A 15,421-nucleotide genomic window follows, 5' to 3' on the forward strand; every position below is an offset into this window, starting at 1 on the left:
AAGTGAAAAGAATGTTTTATATGAAACCTACATTAGCATTTTTATTGGTAAAATTACATACAGTATAATGTGTAGAGAAGAGTTAAATTTTATAGAGAAAAATATAAAAATTCATAAATTTTTTGAATTCCTTTACAGTCTTGAACAGGTTAAGTATTTTGTTTAAAATGAATTTGTTTTTCAAAGCTTGAATTACAAGATCCAGTGTGTAAGCATGAGAGAAATCATTAAAAATTCCCAATAATTTTTAGCACATAAATTCAACTGTATTTGAAACAGCTACTAATTGCTTAGTTCACTTTATTTATAGCTTTGTAAAAAAAAAAAGAAAACCTCTAACATGAGTCAAATGAGAAAATTCCAACAGTAGACAAGAATCAACTATTTTTCCAAAGTAAAGAAAAAAAATTCTACTTAAGAACAAACTAACATCTTAAATTTGTTTTCTTTTTATCCTAAATATCAGCAGAAGTCTACCATGAGAATAAGAAGTTTCTACCTCAAAGCGTAGATGGGATAATGAATTTAATTAATGCATGAAAATGCTTAGTTAGAGCCAGACATAAAGTAAATTGGTCAGTAAATGTTAAGTGTTACTGTTTGCTATGGTTTGAATGTGTCCCCCAGAATTCATGTATTGGAAACTTAATCCTCAGTATGACAATGTTGGGAGTTGGGGCCTAATGAGAAGTGTTTAGGTCATGAAGGTTTCAGCCTCATGAATAGATTAATGCTATTATCAAAAGGGCTTGTGAGGTGAGCTTGCTCTCTTGTGCTTTTGCCCTTCTGTGTTCCACCATTTGATGATGCAGCAAGAAGGCCCTCACCAAATGCCAGCACCTTGATTTTGGACTTCTTAGCCTCCAGAACTATGAGAAAATAAACTTCTGTTCTTTATAAATTAGCTGGTCTCAGGTATTTTGTTATAGCAGTGCAAAATGAACTAAGACACTGTTGATTACAGCTTTTAGTACTATGTTGTTGAACTTTAATAGAAAGTACAATATAGCAACAACAACAATCTTGTAAGAAGATTTTGGCTTAGTGAATAATCTGATTGTCACTGTCAACAATTGTCAGTATGTCTGATTTTACAGGAAATTTAAGCAGTTTTATTTAAATTATTGAAGGCTGAGACCAGAAGACTCAGGTAATAGAGTAATGATAAGAATAGCTTACATTTATTGAGCACTTAATATGTATCAGGCACTGTTCTCAGAAGCTCTTTACGTAACAACTTTATGCAGTGGTTACTGTTACCAACCTGTAATTTTACACATGGGAAAAATGAGGAACAGACAAGTTAAAGCAGGGGTCCCCAACCCCAGGGCTGCAGACCAGTACCTGTCTGTGGCCTGTTAGGAACTGGGCAGCACAGCACGAGGTGAGCGGCAAGTGAATGAGCATGACCACCTGAGCTCTACCTTCTGTCAGATTAGCAGCAGCATTAGATTCTCATAGGAGCGTGAACCTGATTGTGAACTGCACAGGGATCTAGGTTGCATGCTCCATATGAGAATCTAAGGATTCATCTAATTAGATGATCCTTATGAGATCATCTAATGCTTGATGATCTGAGGTGGAACAGTTTCATCCTGAAACCATTCCCTCCACCTTCCCCTAGTTCATGGAAAAATTGTCTTCCACAAAACTGTTCCCTGGTACCAAAAAGGTTCAAGACTGCTGAGTTAAAAGGACTGTTTAATGCCACAGAGCTGGAAAGGGGAGTAGCCAGAATTCACACTCAGGAGTGACTCCAGAGTCCAAACTTCAACCATTTATATGCTAACATTCCTTCCACTTAGCATAGTGAGGCTTGGCTGAGGTACTCTGGAAGTTTAGAACATAGTCATATCTCATGTCAGTGTCATAGCCATGAGAAATCACGGGATGGAGAAGAGCAAAAGCAATCAGATGTATGTACTCTCTGTGTTAAATAAGTAAGGATCTTGTGCCTGTTTACTTTGGGTTTGGGGGAAACCGCCTTATTGGTAGTACCAGTATTGGGCAGCCTGACTCCCAGGATGGGCATTCAGAGGAAACTTGGTGCAGCAATATGCTATGGGACAGGCTCTGAGTTTCGGTTTCCCTGTGCTTCTCCTAGTTTCTGTTTGACATAGGCAGGATTTAGGGGACTTTCATGTCTGAACTTAGTCTCAGAGGGACAGATGAGAGCTGGGGTTATGCTGAATCAACCAAGAAACCCACAGGGCTCTAACCAAGTAAGAAAGATTACACTGGTTTCATCAGAAGTAGACTTTAGCTGAGGATGCTGGCAAGGAAAGTAGGAGTAGGACAAGCAAAGGACCTGGTTTAAGAGGTCAGAGGAACCAGAAGATATTAATGTCTAAGGATTTCTGATTCTCCAGGTCTTCCCCATTCCCATAATTCACATCATGCTACCACCTGCCTTAACACATATTCTGGTTACATTGTTGTCAGTACAATTGTTTTTTCCCTTACCCAAACCAATAGAATTTTATGCATTGCAAATCTTATTGCTAGGAATTAATTTAGGAATCTTATTCCTAATCAGTCATATTGTACTCAATTCACGTTATACTCAATTCATAATATACTGTAGGAGAAATGCCTATGTTTAGTGATTGAATTGTGGAGAAGAATAGTAGCACATTTCTGAGAAAATACATGTACAAAGATGCCACAGTATTTTACTCAAGAGTCTTCTTAGCTTTCAAGTAATTGAAGCCATCTTCAGTTACCTTGAGCAAAAATGGAAAATACAGATGCTGGGATATCTCATACAACTCAAGGACTCAGGAAAAGAATGAAATCAGGAACTGGAAAGATGTTAGGACTTTAATTTGCTTTATCTCTTTATCTTTTTATCTCTGCTTCTCTTGTAGTATCTGCTTCATTTTTTCCCCCTGCACATCTGCCTATGGGGCTTTTCTAGTAGGGCATGGAAAAGGCCCTACTGTTGTACCCCAGTACCCAAGCTTATGTTACAGTTGTACACTAGTTTCTTCACTTAGACTAACTTATTATCTTACCTCCTATTTCTAAATTCCTGTGAGAGGAAATTCAATTGCCTCAGTGCAGGTCAGGTACGGTCTCTCCCGGGCCAATTCCCTGTAGCCAATGAAGTGGTATTCTAAACCACAGAAAGACAGCTGGAAGCCAACTCTATCCATCTTCTAGGGCTTGAGACTGTAGTTCCCAGGGAAGTTCAGTCACTGCAAGCTCAAAGTATACCTTAGCATATATCTACTTAGAGGATAAAGACTAATTCTTTTTTTTTTTTTTTGAGATAGAGTCTTGCTCTGTTGCCCAGGCTGGAGTGCAATGGCGCAATCTCATCTCACTGCAACTTCCACTTCCCGGGCTCAAGCAATTCTCCTGCCTCAGCCTCCTGAGTAGCTGGGATTACAGGCACACGCCATCATGCCTGTGTTTTTGTAGAGATGGGGTTTCAGTATGTTGGCCAGGCTGGTCTCAAACTCCTGACCCCAGGTGATTCTCCCGCCTCGGCCTCCCAAAGTGCTGGGATTACAAGTGTGAACCACCATGCCTGGCCCGATAAAACTAACTCTAAGAGGTTCTAGAAGAAGAAGTAATTAGCAAGAAGCTAAATGAGAATGATTTCCTCCTTGTATAAGTGATTTGACCTTTGTTGTTGTTCCTCCTGGGAATCCTTTTGTTTTTTCACTCTTATACCTCTATGCACCAACATGTATCTTTTTCTTCACTTATTCATGGGTTTAGACATGTAATCCAAGATGATACCTATTATCTTTTTTTTTTTTTTACATATGAAAGATCTTTAAGAATCCATTCTTTGTGTAATATGCAACTGTCCTTTTAATACTGTGTGACTAGGTTAAAAAAAGAGAGCCACAACCCCTTGTTTCTCACTCCCCATGCCTTTCCACCAGTCCAATAATCTATTTCTGTTAAATTATTTGCTGGACTGTTGTGAAGCAGCAATTGGAAAATAAGCAGTGAAAAACCAGAGAAAGGAGGGGAAAGACTTAGTTCTCCTTCCAAACCACCCCAAAACCATTTATCCTGATGTCTTCCACTTCACAGCTAAGGCATCACCATCTACCTAGATACCATCCTTGATTCTTCTTTCCTCCCTTCCCATGCACTCAATCTGTATCTAATGCGTCAAGTCCTGTAACTCCAATTCAAAAGCATACACTGAGCCTGTGCACTTCTTTCCATTTCCACTACTACCATCCAAACCTATGCCACCATAATCTATCACTTGGACTACCATGATAGCTTCCTTAGACACATTTCCCTGGCCTATAACTCTCACTTTCCTGCAATCAGTTCCACATGGCAGGTAGAGTGGTATTTTCAAAATGTAATTGTGTAGTCATGATAGAATATCTTGGATCAGACTTCCCCTTCTACTGTAAACAACTAGAAAACTGGCCAAAATATATTATAGGACGTAAAGGTTTTGGACATTAGACAAGCAGCCGCACAGAAACTTGATCCCTGAAAGAACAAAACAAATGAGGTGAGCCCTAGAATAGTCCTGGCTTTATGCCTGGAAAAATTCTCAAACTGCAATGTAGGAAGTAGAAAATAGCAGTCTTGCTGAGTTAAGAAACCAGAGACCAGTTTTAGAAGATTGAAGTGATTGTTTTTTCTTCTTTATTGTATTAAGTGGCCAGGTGATTTACATTGACTGATTTATGAATGTTAAACCAGCCATGCATTTTTGGGATAAGGCACATTTGCTCAGATAAATTCTTTTTGTTGTCTTCTCCAGTTTCTCTCATTCCCCATAATGCTCCAGAATTTCTAATTGCCAAAATGCCCTTTAAATACTTGTTCATGGGTTTTATCTCTCATTCTCTCCACTCCTTCTTCAGAAACTCTTCACCTGTTTCACTTACCTAGTAAAGAGTCTGAAGCAGATGTCTGATTTTATATTTTTCTGGGAAATTCAAGCAGTTCGTTGAAGATTATCTTTTGGCATTAAGAAAATACAATCAAGGTCAGGCGTGGTGGCTCACACCTGTAATCCCAGCACTTTGGGAGGCTGATGTGGGTGGATCATGAGGTCAAGAGATAGAGACCATCCTGGCCAACATAGTGAAACCCTGTCTCTACTAAAAATACAAAAATTAGCCAGGCATGGTGGCGTGTGCCTGTAGTCCCAGCTACTCTGGAGGCTGAGGCAGGAGAATCGCTTGAACCCTGGAGGCAGAGGTTGCAGCAAGCCAAGATCGTACCACTGCACTCCAGCCTGGTGACAGAGCAAGACTCCATCTCAAAAAAATAAAAAATAATAAACTGAGGAAAAATGGCATATTAGTTAAGATTATTTTTTGCAACTGACAGATTCTGCAAAAGAGGGACTTTAAGATAATTTTTGGAATGATTGAACATGAGGTTGCAGGAAGGGCGGTGATGTAGCTATGCTTCTACTAACTAGAGCCTGTGACTCCAAATTCATCAGGACTCTAGTCTCTGCTTCTCTGTGCCTCATTCTCTAATCATTCTATATTTCCAGGATAAGAAGCTTGGCTGCCAACAACTCCCTAACACGGAAGTTACATCATATAGTACCAAACACTGGAAAAACTGGCTTGACTCTCTCTTCCTACATCCAAAAAATCTCTCTGTCTTTCTCTCTCTTCTCTCTCATGCACGCCAGTTGGACTTGAACTCTGCAATCAAATTACTTGAATTCAGATAATTGAGAGAGAGAGAATATGGAAGAGAGAGAAAGGACATGTGACATGGCGTACCATAGGAGTGGCAAATAGTTCAGCACGTGACTGAAGATAGATTTATGGATGGGAGTGATGGGAACTGAGGCAGGAAGAGTTGGTTCAGGTTAAACTTTTAAGATCCTAGAATATCCTCATAAGCAGTTTAGATTCTGTCCTGTGGCTGATGGATTTCATCTAAAATTTAAGCTTAGGAATCACATAATTATAATTTAGTATTATAAAGGAAGCTCTGACTGTGTGTGTAACTGGGATGATGGTAAAAAAGATAATCAGGCAGCTCTCTGTGATAACATACAAATTGTAGTAGAAAAAGGACTTCTGGATCAGGAATATTGGGGAAGGCTACTTTGCTACCATTTTCATCATTGCAGTCCTCCTTATTTAAAGCTATGGAAGAAGCTTTTTTTAGTAAGCACAAGATAGGATACTTCATCTACAGAAGTATAGGTCTGGTTATTTTAAGAACATATGGATTTGATATTTGCCCTAAGTCTAATATAGTATATTTATATAAAAATCTGTATAACTGCATGTATACTTTAATTTTTGTGGGATTAAATTTTGTTAAAAATCATGGTCCAAAATGTTTACTATCTGGAAAATTTATTTGGAGATTTATTTCTCCTTACACTCCTCCCATATACACAGCAAATATATATTTTTGGCTTCAAATTTTTAGTCTTTAATGATTGAATAATTCAATAAATAGCATTTATTATGATAAATTTGAACTAAGTAGGTATTTGCAAGTACTGTTAATAAAAAATAGTCTGTACTCAGAATATCTCACAATGTATAATATAGAACAGTAACTCACCCCTTTTACATTAAATTTTTTTTAGGTGTATTAATGTACTATGTCATTTTTTTAGTATCCACTGCCGTAGTTCTGTGACATTTGGACACAGAACTAGACAAATCTAATTTTATTGTAGTCCTAAAAAGCTTAATGTTTGACCACCCTTCCCTTTCCTTCCCAAGTACCCTTATTTTCTCTCTCTCATATACATACACATAATATTCCCACATAAACAATTTTTTTGGGTGAGATGTTCTCATTCTATTGAGTAGATAAGACATGTAGAATAAGGACATTGCAGGCATAAAGAAAAGACGTAGTGATTTCACAGTTGGTGCTAAAAAAATAACAGAGATGCTCATTTACTACCCGCTCTTGTCCTGGCTCCCAGCAGGACAATGGTTTCTTTGAAACAATTTAGGTGGGCCTGACAGTAATTCCCTGAAAGTGTCCTCCCTTTCTGTGCCACCCACCAACCACAACTCAGATCATATTTGACTCTTTTGTGACATCTCTTCTTATTTCTCACTCAAGGTTATAATTGAGGTTGATTTCAGTTAGATTCCTACTGTGTAAACGCTATGAATATGGGTCAGGAATAAGTCCTGTGTTCTCATTCATTAAAGTTTTGGGCTATGAGATCAAGAAAAATCACTGAGCCATCATGGTGATGCTAACCAGTTCTTGTTTTTCTTTTGTGATTTGGAACTTTGAAGCATGGGACATTCAGAACTGGGAAGGACTTAATACAGACTCATGAAAGTTCTTTAATCTTATCAAGACTATACTGTTGCCATCTGTGCTACTAATAACTAGCCTATAATGAGTGCCTTCTATACACCAGGCACTGTGCTAAGAATTTTGCACACATGATTGATAATCACTACATTAATAACAAGGTAAGTTGACCACCTTTAACAGATGAGAAAACTAGGCTGAAAAAGGAGATTAAGTAACATTCCTGAGGTTACACAGCTAGTAAGTGATAAAACCTGGATTTAACTTCAAGTTTGTCTGACTCTAAATCCTAGACCCTTCTCAATAAATAAAGTTTGTCTTTCGGCTGGGCGCAGTGGCTCATGCCTGTAATCCCAGCACTTCGGGAGGCTGAGGCGGGCAGATCACTTGAGGTCAAGAGTTTGAGAACAGCTTGGCCAACATGATGAAACCCCACCTGTACTAAAAATACAAAAATTAGCTTGGTGTGGTAGTGTGCACCTGTAGTCCCAGCTACTTGGGAGGCTGACGTAGGAGAATTGCTTGAACCCATGGGACGGAGGTTGCAGTAAGCCAAGATCATGCCACTGCACTCCATCCTGGGCGACAGACAGAGACTCTTATCTCAAAAAAAAGACAAGTTTGTTTTTCAACCAGCAATTAATATAATGATTAAGAAGTTGCTATACAACTATACAGGGGGAGCAAAAACAGAAAGAAATAAATCAGGATTATTGGATTTCTTTTTTTTTTTTTTTTTTGAGACAGAGTTTCGCTCTTGTTGCCCAGGCTGGAGTGGAATGGCACAATCTCGGCTCACTGCAACCTCCACCTCCTGGGTTCAAGTGATTCTCCTGCCTCAGCCTCCTGAGTAGCTGGGATTGAGGGCGCCCGCCACCACGCCCAGCTAATTTGGTATTTTTAGTAGAGATGGGGTTTCCCCATGTTGGTCAGGCTGGTCTCAAACTCCTGACGTCTGGTGATCCACCTGCCTCGGCCTCCCAAAGTGCTGGGATTAGAGGCATGAGCCACCGTGCCCAGCCTTGGATTTCTATTTACAAATATGACACATTTTTATTTTAGACTTCAAAAATTTGAAATGGAATTATTATTTGTTAAAATTCTAAATGTAATTTTTTAGAGTTTCCAGTGGAAAATCGATAGTCTTGTCTCAAATGCAATAGATTAAGGATGGATTTTCTGTCTCTAGTTTTAAGATAAAATTGGCTGCGGCATTGGCAAGATGTCGAATCAAGCATGATGCCCTTTCAATTTACCACATCCTTCCAGAAACAGTTAGGAAACAGGAACTAAGGGCCTCCACTTTACCACTTTATGCTTGGATAAATACTTGTAAAATCAGGTAAGTGTTTAAATCAAATTCTTTATATTTCAAGTCTCCATCCTTTTAAAATAATGTGATGAGAAGCATTACCTTTTTAAGAGGTGGGGGTGGCACATCAAGGGGAGCGATTAGGCAATCAGAGTTAAGTTCCAGAGCTTATGACCAAATTACCAAAGGTAATTACATAAATATGTTAACTTCTCTGCCTATAATTATCTTTTAGTTTATTGTTAGTTAACATTGTTAGTTCCATTAGATGTAATGTATTAAGTGATATTTTTCTTTGTTACAGGAAAAAAGTGTTAGTGTTAAGTACACTTTTAATGTATTATATTTGTAATTACAAGCTACTGTTGTATATTTACAGCCCTGAAGAAGTTTATAATAATTTGAAGAGAAGAGGCTATAATAAAGTCAAGTCTGTATTGCATATTGATGATAAAGTCTTTGCTGTGGATCAGCATTGCTATGATGTCTTAATTTTTCCATCTCATCTTAAAAATGATCTTATAAATATAGATCTTTTCAAAGATTACAAACTTATTTTTCAGGTAAACTAATATTTACTTTCATTGTGATTCTCAACAATCCAACCTAGCCAAAGAACTTCTCCACTTAAAAAGAAAACCTAATACTGTTTATATTTTTGTAGATTATCAGGGAGGTTTATAAGGCCTAATTGTCACCTTGAATAAAATTAATACCTCTACAATCAGTGCATCTCATTGGCATCTTTGTCTCATGTGAATTTACAAAGAACATATCCTTCTCCCAGATTCCATAAATGGGAAGATTTGCATTGCTGGCAGCTGTAAGGTTCTACTTTTCTCCCCTAAAGGAGAATTCAAGAGAAAGAACAATGAGACCTTTTCTTCCTTCCCTTTCTGGGGAAGATACTAGTGCCATCTTGCATATGAAAAAACAATTGTAATGGTTTTTCATAATTTCTTTAATATAGTCTTACAGCTTTGATTTGTAAGAGGTGTATAAAGCCTATCAGTACGGGAAGAGAATGTGAGGTATAATGTGGTTTCAACAGAATGAAAATAAAAGGTATAAAAAAGTAGTTTAAATTCATTTTTACATCCTTAGATTCCAATTATTGACTCAGATGTACCTTGATCTTCTAAGGTTTATCCCTTTTCCACATTCATATGCTTGGGCAGAATCTCTTACCATATCAAGCACTGAGATCAACTGCAGAAGCCCAACCTGTCAAGCCCCCTTTGATAAGCTTTTCAAACATCTTAGTGTTATTCTGTGAGCTAGTGGCAATTTAGGTGACAAGGTAATGGGGAAGAGAAAATGGAAGTAGTAGATGAGTGGGTTTTTGTGAAGGTAAGAATTGGAGCTAAGATACGACATCATTAATATGTTGACCATATTTTAGAGATTCTGTCATTGCTTTATACAAAAATTAGATAATAACAGTCATAATTTAGGCTAAAGAAAGTTAAGCTCTTTGTTTTAAACATAAGTTGTCTTTGCTAACTCTTTACTTAAACATATTTTAAGATATTAAAACTAAAATGGATTAGGTATCTAATATTACTATGAGGTACTACTTTCTTTTATGTAAAGCAAATAGAAGTCAGCTTATATTTCTAGTGATACCCTTTGAAATTCTAATCATACTATTATCTTATAGGACAAATCTCGAAGTCTTGCTGTCCATTCTGTAAAGGCTTTATTAAATATGGATGATGATATCTTAATGGTCAATACAGGGTCATGGTACACAGTTGCCCATATGTCAATTTTAACAAATAATAATACCTCAAAAGTATTTGTGTGTGGAGTACAATCACAAGCTAAGGATCCTGACTTGAAGACCCTTTTCACAAAAATGGGATGTAAAAGTATGTAAAAATATTTCTTCATTTGGTGATTATTGTTCTACAAGATTTTAGAAACGTTAAAAAGTTTTAATTTATTAGTTTTTTGTAACGCAAAAGCTCTATATGTGAACTAATATCTTAAAATCCTAACTAATCTATATCTTATCAGATTGTCCTTGTTACTTAATTTGGTTAAACAACTGTAGGTTAAATTAATATCTTGGTACTTTGTAATAGTGTTTGACATTTAGCTCACATAATTTGAGGCTCAAACATTTAGTTAAAGTAGAAATTTTATCATTTAATAAATAAGAATGATTATCGTTTAATAAATACTTACATAAGTGCTTAAGTGACAAAGATAGTATCTAGGACTAGAAGCTAAGTCTTTTTTTTTTTTTTTTTTTTTTTTTTTTGAGATAAAGTCTCACTTTGTTGCCCAGGCTGGAGTGCACTGGTATGATCACAGTTCACTGCAGCCTCTACCTCCTGGGCTCAAGAGATCCTCCCATCTCACCATCTCAAGTAGTTGTGACTATAGGCTCATGCCACTATGCCTGGGTAATGTTTCTAATTTTTGTAGAGCCAAGGTTTTGCAATGTTGCTCAAGCTAGTCTCAAACTCCTGGGTTCAAGTGATTTGCCTGCCTGGGCCTCCCAAAGTCCTGGGATTACAGGCATGAGCCACCAGGCCTAGCCTAGGAGGTCTTTTAGGCTTCTTGTTTTTTAAAAATGTTTCCATTGGATCATGCTAACTAAAGACTTCATTTTATTGTAGGTTCAGCGAGGCTGAAAAACTAAGCAAAACTTTTAACAGATTCACAGGGATAGGGAGACAAAAAGTAGAATTCAGGATTTGACCAGGAGAGGTAGCCTGGTAAACACTCAGGATTTCACTTGGAGCCCCAAAGTCCATCTTGGATAGTGATCAGTCCTCCAAAGAATTAGAACCCACATTCCAGTCATCTTAATTCCCAATTAGATTAAGGTGATCTGGGATTGCTAGTGCCCAGTCTTAGCTGCCTGCCAGAAGCAAAAGTAAATTCCCTCTGGAGGAAAACAACACTATCCTACGTTTCTAATTATCTTCTAATTTTTTTCATTTATTATTTTTTATTTTTTTATTTTTCTGAGACGGAGTCTCCCTCTTGTTGCCCAGGTGGGAGTGCAGTTGGCACCATCTTGGCTCGCTGCAACCTCTTACTCCCAGGTTCAAGCGATTCTCCTGCCTCAGCCTCCTGCGTAGCTGGGATTACAGGCACCTGCCAACATGCCCGGCTAATTTTTGTACTTTTAGTAGAGATGGCATTTCATCACGTTGGCCAGGCTGGTTTCGAACTCCTTACCTCAGGTGATCCACCCATCTTGGCCTCCCAAAGTGCTAGGATTACAGGCATGAGCCACCGCACCCGACCCGTATCTTCTGAATTTTTTCTGATGCAATATCTACCACTTAATTTTATAAAACACTGACAGAACAAGAAAAGATATGACTGAAAGAGAAAGCACTGCAGTAGAAGCAGACCCACAGCATATCTGGAGATACTGGATTTATCAGATGTGGACTTTAGTTTTTTTTTTTTTTTGAGACAGGATCTTGTTATGTTGCCTAGGCTGATCTCATACTCCTGGGATCAAGCAATCCTCCTGCCTCAGCCTCTCAAGTAGCTGAAATTACAGGCAGGTGCCACTGCACCTGGCTCAAAATGTACACTTTAAAATAACTATGATTAATAAGCTGGAGGGACTAAATGTCAAGTTTTAGAATTTTAGCAAAGAACTGGAAACTATAATCAAAAAAGCTAAAAGAAAGTTCTAGAACTGAAGAATACAATGTGTGAAATTAAGAAATAAATGTGATATGGATTTAACAGTAAATTACACAGAACTGAAGATACAATAAGTGAACTGAAAGGCCTGAAGAAAATATCAGACTTAAGCATGGGGAGACAAAGGATATGAAAGAGGTCATAGGACACACATGAGACTCAGTGATTCAGTTATCTCATGTGTGTTTGCTTGGAATTGCAGATGGAGAGGAGAAAAGGAATTGGAAAGAAACAATATTTGAATTTCAGGCTGAGAATTCTTGAAAATGGATGAAAGACATTAAGCCACAGATTCAAGAAGCCCTGTAAAAGTCTAATCAGAATACATGGAAAACATATCCTATGGCCTGACTATTTGTATCCCCCCAAAATTTGTATGTTAAAATCCTAACCCCCAAAGTGATGGTATCAGGAGGTGGGGCCTTTAGGAAGTTGTGAGGGCAGAGCCCTCATGAATGGGATTAGTGCCCTCATGAAGGGGACCCCAGGGAGCTAGGTAGCCCCCTTTCACCACCTGATGATACAGCAGGAAGGCACCATCTGTAAGAAAGCAGGCCCACACCAGACACTGAATCTGCTGGTGCCTTGATCTTCAACTTCCTAGTCTCCAGACTTGTGAGAAATAAAATTATTTTGTTTATAAGCTACTCATTCTATGGCATTTGTTGTAGCAGCCCAAACAGACTAAGGCATCATATTAGGCATACCATAGCATACCTGCTGAAAACCAAAGAGAAAGGCATTGGTGAGTAGCCAGGGAGAAAATACATATACCATCAATGGAATAGCAATAAAACTAAAAACTAACTTTTCAATTGAAACAATTAAAACCAGAACCATTAAACAATGTCTTCATAATGCTGAAAGAAACTACCAAGCTAGATTTTTATATCCACCGAAAATACTCTTTGAAATAAAATAAAATAAAGATATTCTCAGACAAAATCTGAGAGTTTGTCACTAGTAGACACAGTAAAGGGAATACTAAAGATGCATTGTTTGGGTAGAAGAAATGTTACATAGGAAATTGGAGGCTGGGCACAGTGGCTCATGCTGGTAATTCCAGTGCTTTGGGAGGCCAAGTTAGGAGGCCAGGAGTTTGAGACCAGTCTGGGTAACACAGTGAGACACTGTCTCTACTAAAAATATAAAAAAATAGCTGGATGTAGCTACTCAGGACCACTTGAGCTCAAGTGGTCCTCCCACTTCAGCCCAGGAGTTTGAGGTTACAGTAAGCTATGATTGTGCCACTGCATTCCAACCTGGGCAACAGAGCAAGACCCTGTCTCAGCTGGGCATGGTGGCTCACGCCTGTAATCCCAGCACTTTGGGAGGCCGAGGTGGGCAGATCATGAGGTCGGGAGATTGAGACCATCCTGGCTAACATGGTGAAACCCCGTCTCTACTAAAAAATGCAAAAAATTAGCCGGGTGTGGTGGCGGGCGCCTGTAGTCCCAGCTACTTGGGATGCTGAGGCTAGAGAACGGCATGAACCCAGGAGACGGAACTTGGAGTGAGCCCAGATTACGCCACTGCACTCCAGTCTGGGCGACAGAGCGAGACCATCTCAAAAAAAAAAAAAAAAGACCCTGTCTCTAAAAAAAGTGGAGATGCGGCCGGGCGCGGTGGCTCACACCTGTAATCCCAGCACTTTGGGAGGCTGAGGCAGGTGGATCACGAGGTCAGGAGATCGAGACCATCCTGGCTAACACAGTGAAACCCCGTCTCTACTAAAAATACAAAAAATTAGCCGGGCGTGGTGGCGGGCGCCTGTGGTCCCAGCTACTCGGGAGGCTGAGGCAGGAGAATGGCATGAACCCAGGAGGCAGAGCGTGCAGTGAGCCGGGATCGTGCCACTGTACTCCAGTCTGGGCGACAGAGCGAGACTCCATCTCAAAAAAAAAAAAAAGTTAAGTACTTAGGTAAATCTAAATGATTATAATCTAATGTCTAATGGAGTTGCAAATTAATGTCTGTGGGACTAAAGATATTTAATGTTAAATGCAATTAAAATAAATTACAACCATGGCATATAATTTTAGAGGAAAGAGAATAGAATTAATGTGTCCTATGGTTTTTGCTTTTCTAGGAAGTGGTAAAGTAGTATATTAAGTCAATGATGTGTGCTATAATTTCTGGGATAATAAGTAAACACATAATAAAATAATGTATAATGAATAGTTAAGGGGGAGAGGAATAGAATATAGAATTGGAATATGAATCTAAAAAAAGATTAAAAAGGAGAGGCCGGGTGTGGTTGCTCACGCCTGTAATCCCACCACTTCAGGAGACAAGGCGGGTGGATCACCTGTGGCCAGGAGTTCAAGACCAGCCTGACCGGCATGGTGAAACCCTGTCTCTACTAAACATACAAAACTTAGCCGGATGCAGTGGTACAGGCTTGTAGTCCCAGCTGCTTGGTAGGCTAAAGCATGAGAACCACTTGAACCCCAGATGCAGAGGTTGCAGTGAGCTGAGATCATGCCACTGCACTCCAGCCTAGGCCACAGAGTGAGACTCTGTCTCATAAATAAATAAATAAATAAAGGAGAGAAGACCAGGCACAATGGCTCATTCCTGTGGTTCCATTCCAGCACTTTGGGAGGCTGAGGCTTGTGGATTGCATGAGCCCAGGAGTTTGAGACCAGCCTGGGTAACATGGTGAAACCCTATTTCTATCAAAACTACAAAAAATTACCCGGGTGTGGTAGCATACACCTGTGGTCCCAGCTACTTGGGAGGCTGAGGTTAGAGGATTGCTTGAGCTCAGGAGATCAAGACTGCAGTGAGCCATGATTGTGCCACTGCACTCTAACCTGAGTGACAGAACAAGCGCCCCGTCTCAAAAAAAAAAAAAAAAAAAGGAGAGAAAGGGACATAAAAAAAGCAAGACGAATAGCAAATACGATGGTAGATTAAACCAAATAATATATATTTAAGCTAACGTACATTATATGCATATGACATTAAAATATTATGTAAACATAGAAATACACACACGTGTGTGTGTGTGTGTATATATATATTTATTTATTTTAAGACACAGTCTCCCTCTGTCGCCCAGGCTAGACTGCAGTGGTGCTATCTTGGCTCACTGCAACCTCTGCCTCCTGGCTTCAAGCAATTATTGTGTTTCAGTCTCCTGAGTAGCATGCACCACCTCACCCAGATAATTTT

The 15,421-nt window shown here is 38.9% G+C and overlaps 1 protein-coding gene across 2 annotated transcripts in view; it reads left to right on the plus strand.

The window, feature by feature from the left end:
• The window catches only part of NSUN7 (NOP2/Sun RNA methyltransferase family member 7), a 54,833-nt gene that overhangs the window by 11,955 nt on the left and 27,457 nt on the right, over positions 1-15,421 (plus strand). For both annotated transcript variants that reach the window (XM_015138233.3, XM_015138232.3), the window contains exons 5-7: positions 8,444-8,596; positions 8,946-9,129; positions 10,227-10,437. In XM_015138233.3, the coding sequence (XP_014993719.1) occupies positions 8,444-8,596; positions 8,946-9,129; positions 10,227-10,437 (548 nt within the window). The remainder of the gene's footprint in view (positions 1-8,443; positions 8,597-8,945; positions 9,130-10,226; positions 10,438-15,421) is intronic.

This window comes from Macaca mulatta, chromosome 5 (assembly GCF_049350105.2).
Source record: "Macaca mulatta isolate MMU2019108-1 chromosome 5, T2T-MMU8v2.0, whole genome shotgun sequence".
Lineage (NCBI taxonomy): Eukaryota > Metazoa > Chordata > Mammalia > Primates > Cercopithecidae > Macaca > Macaca mulatta.